Genomic DNA, 6,113 nt, shown 5'->3' on the forward strand with positions numbered 1-6,113 from the left:
TTTTAAAACAAAAATTTTTAAATTTTCCTTCAGTTAATGTAGGAAAATGTAATAAAATAAAACAAAATGTTTTCGTTGTTGCTTTTTGCGCATTTAGCTACTTTAATCGGCATTTCTATTTTTTTTAAAAAGACAGCTCAAAAAGGTGATAAAATAGAATAGAATTCTTGGATAGCTTGTTTCGATTCATAAATGAAAACAGAATTGTTTGGTAAATGACAATTATTTAAATTATTATAAACAAAGGTTTGGTTCAGTATGGATGCTTGATATAAATAGATCAAAGCACTGAAAGTGCTGGTTGCGGAAAGCCCCGAGAAACGTATGCAAATATTTAAGAAAACAAGTACATGTATACTCAGTGTCTTATCTGGAGTCATTCCAACAGTAAACATAATCAAAGAAACGAAGAATTAAAGAGTGATTTTGGTCGTTTCTGTAAAAAGCATCCGATATGTTGTTTTTCAAGTAATCTAAAATTCCGTTTATTAATCAATATATTAAAAGTATGAGTTTTAAAAAAGGATATATTTTATCTTCAATTTAGTTTCTTAAAATTTAACTTGCTTTAAGAGATAATTAGGTATTGAATGATCAAAGTTTAAATATTTGTAAGCATGTTAAAATGGGGGTTTTGTTCCACATTGGACAGCTCTGCAGCCGGCCGTTGCACTTTAAAACAAGATGAAAAAATAATAAGAAAAACTATAGTTTCATATTCAAATGTCAAAATATAGAGTGAGCTAAATAAAATGGGTCGCTCATTTCAACCAATGCCTTTTATAATAAATAAGGAAACGAAAACAAACTGTTATTTTAGTTGGTTTAAAAAAGTTTTTGCGCTTACGCAACCTACTTTATATAAGATTTTTATTAGAATACATTACTCATTTCAGATATAGTTTGAATAAATTATGTCCTATATATACTTACTCTCCATGGATCTACCGCGGTGCCATTTTATTTCTGGTGCCGGTGACCCGTCAAACACGCAGTTAAGTTCGGCATCTTCACCCTCCTTAAACTTTGAGTTTGAACCTGAAGAGTTTCTTTCATCAAGTGTTGGTTTACCTGAAAGGTGCCTGACTTACTCATTTAAAAAAATAAAGATTTACTTTCTGTGAAATATATCAAATGTAGCGTCAATGATTATCTCTTTGAAGCTTTACACTGTTGATTCCGAAGTTGTTTAGCTTTAAGTTTGATCTTTGGTGTAATGTTATACATGTATAGTTGAGAGTGATGCGTTTTGAATTTTTAATGCTTACAATATCAGTGAAATTACCAATGGGCAGATCTGAAAGAACATTTTACAAATTCAGCTCACTCTCTAAAGAAACACTTTTCAAAGGTTTGGACTGGAAAAACAAAAAAGTAACATCCTACATGAAATAGAGAATAAATACAATGGATGGTCCAGAGTCAACCAGAATTGCGCATCATTTAACAAAAGTTATTATTTCAAACCTTAATGAATATGTAATACCGTGTATCTCATTACAGCAAAATAACACATAATGACTAGCATGTATATTTCTAAGTAAACTTAGTAAAGCGCATATCGTTGTGTTCTTCTTTTAAGGTTTTGAAAGTATTTGTCAATGTACACAGTATAAGGCTCACAGTAGGGAGGTCGGTGAATTTTATTTCAGCATAAACTATCGAGCAGTCCAATTTCTTAACGATATTTTTTGTGTTTTGCTCGAAAGGAAATGAACCTGGCATAGAATAATGTATTTCCTCAGACTCACTTTATCGGCATGTAAATATGACTATTTCACAGTCGAGATTTTCTCCACCACATATCGAGTTAAAGCGCACATCTGAAGCAGCGGAAATTCACATATATGTTTTACCGATGCTCTACTTTGAGATACATATGGGGTTCCACCCCGGTGATAGCGCCGTTTTCCGGACGCTAATGTTGTAACTATTAATCCCTAAAACATTATTTCGCAAGGATCCAGCATTCAAATGACATTTGTTCGTGTTTTGAATCAAGTTCCAGTTATCCATGTTTGTAACGGGCTTTGGACTTATAAAGATATTCTGAGTAATCCTGACTATCCCTCGTACACATGCAAACGTTTTTTTATTAAGTAAACTTACTTTCAATAACAAGTGTAACCACGGAGAGCGTCATCTGTTTACTTCCAATTTTTGCTTCGCATTTGTATGTTCCAGCAAAATTTCTGGTTACATTTTTGTTATGAAGATTCCATGTGTTATTTGCAGATTTCTCAATTCCTAAATATGTCGAATCCGGATTTATTATAGTTTTACCTCGTGTAAGATATTCTTCATTGCTGTTCAACCATGAGACCTATGATGAAATAATCTGTTAAAATTACAATTATTATCGTCATAATTTATTTAGAATAAAGAAAAAACTTTTTTTAAGTAGAGAAAGCTTTCGATACACTTGTTGACTATCACATGTTGTTAGTTAATTTATCCTGCATTTTTATTTTCTTTCGCCCGTGACTGGTCTTTTTGTTGCTATTTTTGGTTAATTATTTAGATCTATTCATTTTCTATTTTTTTTTTTTGTAATATATAACATTTACATTGGCTACTAATATCTCACTTACAGAGGCATTCTTTTGATATGGGTCCATTTTGCAGGGAAGTATACAAGACGTGCCCAACACACAAGGTATGGTATAATTTGTATAAGCAAATCTCTGTCTGACTTGAGCTGAAAAAATAATAAAATATTTTTTGAAGAGCAATGATGAGTGTTTTTTCTCCCTTTTTTCTATAAACGCCTGTTTGTTCTCTAAACCATGTGCGTTAAGAATTCTCGAAATCATTATTCACACCGTAAATACCGATTCATTCTTTAGAGGCCGAGTAACCTAAATGCTACCAACGTCAATCAATTTGCCTTTGAGAACATGTGAGACTTGATCTCGGGGTACTAAATACTATTTTGTCTCTTTATAAAACTTACAATTGAGTATACGAAAATAATTATAGTAACCAGCAACAAATAAGGGGAATCCGTGTTTCAGTTATTACAGACAATACAGTCCAAAGCATATGATTTATTGCAAATAAAAGCACGTGTATCATTATAAGTAAGCTTAAATTCATTTAATTCAACTTGTATCATTTCTTACGAGCACAGGTAATAGATGCAGTAAGAATATAAAACACATTATAGAATAAAAATGCACAATATCTAAACACGTGTACAGGTAAATGGTACAAACTCAAATTATTTAGTCAACACAAAAGCGTACCTGAAACTATTATAACAAGTATTCCAATCACGCAAAAACGCCCCATTTTCATCCGTGAGTTAAACAGGAATGACTAAGTTGAAAAAAAAAAACTTATAAAAATTCTTGAAATCATCATTCATGGTCCAATTTCGTTTTATTTCTGCATCATATGACACATCTTCAATTACATTAACCGGATAATATTCATTTCCATGTTAGTTCATCTGTACTGATTTCTTTTATATGAATGCATTTAAGGAAGTTTTCATTTTTGTTTCATAATCAACGTACAAAGTACAAGATCATGGCAAATTATTCCAATTAAGGAAGTTAATTTGGCAAAGTTTTGATTTAGAGACAATTACTGCTTTGATATCACTTTTTATCTTAAAGTGTATATTAGAAAAGCTATATCTCTGTTGCCTGCAGTTTACAATATTTTATTTGAATTAAAAAAAAAAGAAGAAAAAAAAAAGAGAAATATAACTGTTCCAAAATACATGTATGAAAGAATTATTTGTTTTTAACCGAATGGAGCATAAACGAAATCATTGTTGAATGGTTAAAATCCTACTCAAAAAAAAGTTTTAATATGTTGTTCCAGACCATTTTTATTCTGTTTATGTTCAGCCTTTATGAGTTTTGAATAACCCATTAACAAGTAATTAATAAGATAACAAAAGTCATATGGCGCCGAAATAAAAAAGGTGATTTTGGCTAATGTCGGGTGTTGCAAACTTAATTCAACTTAGCAATGGATAAATGTCTGGAAAAATTGACCCCTCGGAAGCATTTAAAACAGCAAAATTACATGAAAACTGCAGACTCGGTTTGATCGAGTCTATATATGAGACAAGGGGGTCAAACCATCCGCGCGCATTCTCAAAATTTTGATACCGCGAACATTTTTTCAACCGGTACTTAGAACAAAAACGAGGCATGTAAAGCAATCAGAATAGATTTAAATTTAATTTCTTTTGCAAAGAAGATGTCCTTACTTATAGTTTTAATATTCCAAATGCCTTGACACAATTCTTCCTTTTCTTGTCAGTATTTCGAGTTGAATGCGGTTTTGATTCTGGATACGGCGTACACCCGGCGTTGAAATGTTACAGAAATTGAGAAGTTGTCGATTAAACTGAAAGTTTAGCTTGAAGTTTTTTTTTTTATTGTAGAACCTGTTTCATAAATATATTTTCAATCTTTGTTATAATTCCTTTGTACGAAAAATGTCTTAAAACGATCTTTTTGTAGAAAATAGAATTATGATACTGCGTACTCTCTCGAAAAAATCAAGATACTGCGTACACATTTATGTGTTATTGATTCTGCCTACACTTTCTTCGAAGCAGTCTAAGTTCATAGTGGGATCAAATGGACAACACAGGCGAACAAATAAAATAAAATAATAAAAAGACAATTGAAATAAAAAAATAAGATTCAAATCCTGTGATAAAGTATGCTCTGTAGGAGCACATATGTCTCGGAGCACATTTGTCTCACGAAGTGTGACCGATGTGTTCGTAAACATTCATATTTGCGACAAATTGGAAATGAGACAGTTGTGTTCGACACACAATAGAAAGGACACTCGAAGCACATTTGTCTCACATTTATCCATAAAATTCTTAAAAGGTAATAATTATGCCCATCTGTATACCGGCTACCAGCCATTGTTCTGTGTTTTCTTTATTTATAATACCGTTTTTAGGTCACTTCCGGTCAGTCAAAAACTTCCTGCCTCTGCATAGGAGTCATATATTAAATTAAAGAATATCCCTTTTCTGCATGTCACAATGACAATTTCTACAAGTGCAGCATCTAGAACCTAAACACATATGCAGCAAGTCTATTCTTATCGTTATTAATTGTGATACGTTTATTTTCAATGCTTAAAGATTTATTAATGATTTATGGCACTAGAAATATTCTTAGCAAAAACAAAGTAGTATCTACGGTGGCATAAAGGGGACATAGAGTTTTCTTATTTATTGCGTGCGCACACGATAGCTTTTACGTGGCCACGCGATACTATTACGTGCGCACTCGATAGCTATTACGTGCGCACGCGGATATGTATTCCGCATTTTGACCCTGACCGGGATCCTCACATGAATAGTTCGACGCCCCTTGTATGTGTCGAACCTACAGCGAATAGGGGCAAGTGGTTTTTGAAATCACTCGACCACGGAGGCCCTTAAATGATCTATGAAAGAAAATAAGAAGACCATTACACACGTATTTTGTTTTCATCAGAAATGTATGTATAAAAAAATCGTCATTTTCCAAGATCCGCACTTGAAAAAGCACTTACAACATGCATGAATTCCTAAAATAATCCGGGTAATGAATACACATACAATGTAATTATGTAATATCGGGTCACTCAGAATCGGGCGAGACGCGACATTCCGATGAAACACTAAGCGAGGCACGATATTGTAACACGAGATCTCGCAATGTCGAAGAATCCTATACCATGAGATTTCAGAAAGGAATAAAATTTACTTCTTTAGATAGGGCAACTATGAATTTATTGGCCTCCGCGCCGAAGCGCGGCGCCTATTGGAATGAAATGAGATTTTGTGAAAGGGCGACAGCAACTTCTCGAGCCTTTTATAGTTGCCAATAATAAAAGCCGATCATTCCGATCGGTATGATGGTGCTTGATTATTAATTAGTCGCGATATGTACAATGAATGGCGAACTGGAGAATTTCGCAATGCAAACATTTTCAAATGAAATAACCTTTTCCGTCAATAAATCGCGCTCTTCGGGGTATTTTTGCTTATCATTTTGTAGTACACAGTGGGTTATTATGGTATGTTATTCCGAAAGCTGTTAATAGAATGATGAGTTGATGACCTAAATATTCCGAAAATCTAT

At 33.0% G+C, this 6,113-nt stretch overlaps 1 protein-coding gene across 1 annotated transcript; it reads right to left on the reverse strand.

The window, feature by feature from the left end:
* Positions 1-933: 933 nt before the first annotated feature.
* Positions 934-3,471, reverse strand: LOC132742525 (neural cell adhesion molecule 2-like; the record flags this gene model as incomplete). The annotated part of the gene is made up of 4 exons (XM_060730960.1): positions 3,246-3,471; positions 2,592-2,698; positions 2,110-2,323; positions 934-1,071 (listed from the first exon to the last, which is right to left on the reverse strand). Coding segments are annotated over exons 1-4 (511 nt in total), but the record flags the coding sequence as incomplete, so codon positions are not given.
* Between the last annotated feature and the right edge of the window lie 2,642 nt (positions 3,472-6,113).

This window comes from Ruditapes philippinarum, unplaced genomic scaffold, assembly GCF_026571515.1.
Source record: "Ruditapes philippinarum isolate M1 unplaced genomic scaffold, ASM2657151v2 ctg19989_1_1_1_1, whole genome shotgun sequence".
NCBI lineage: Eukaryota > Metazoa > Mollusca > Bivalvia > Venerida > Veneridae > Ruditapes > Ruditapes philippinarum.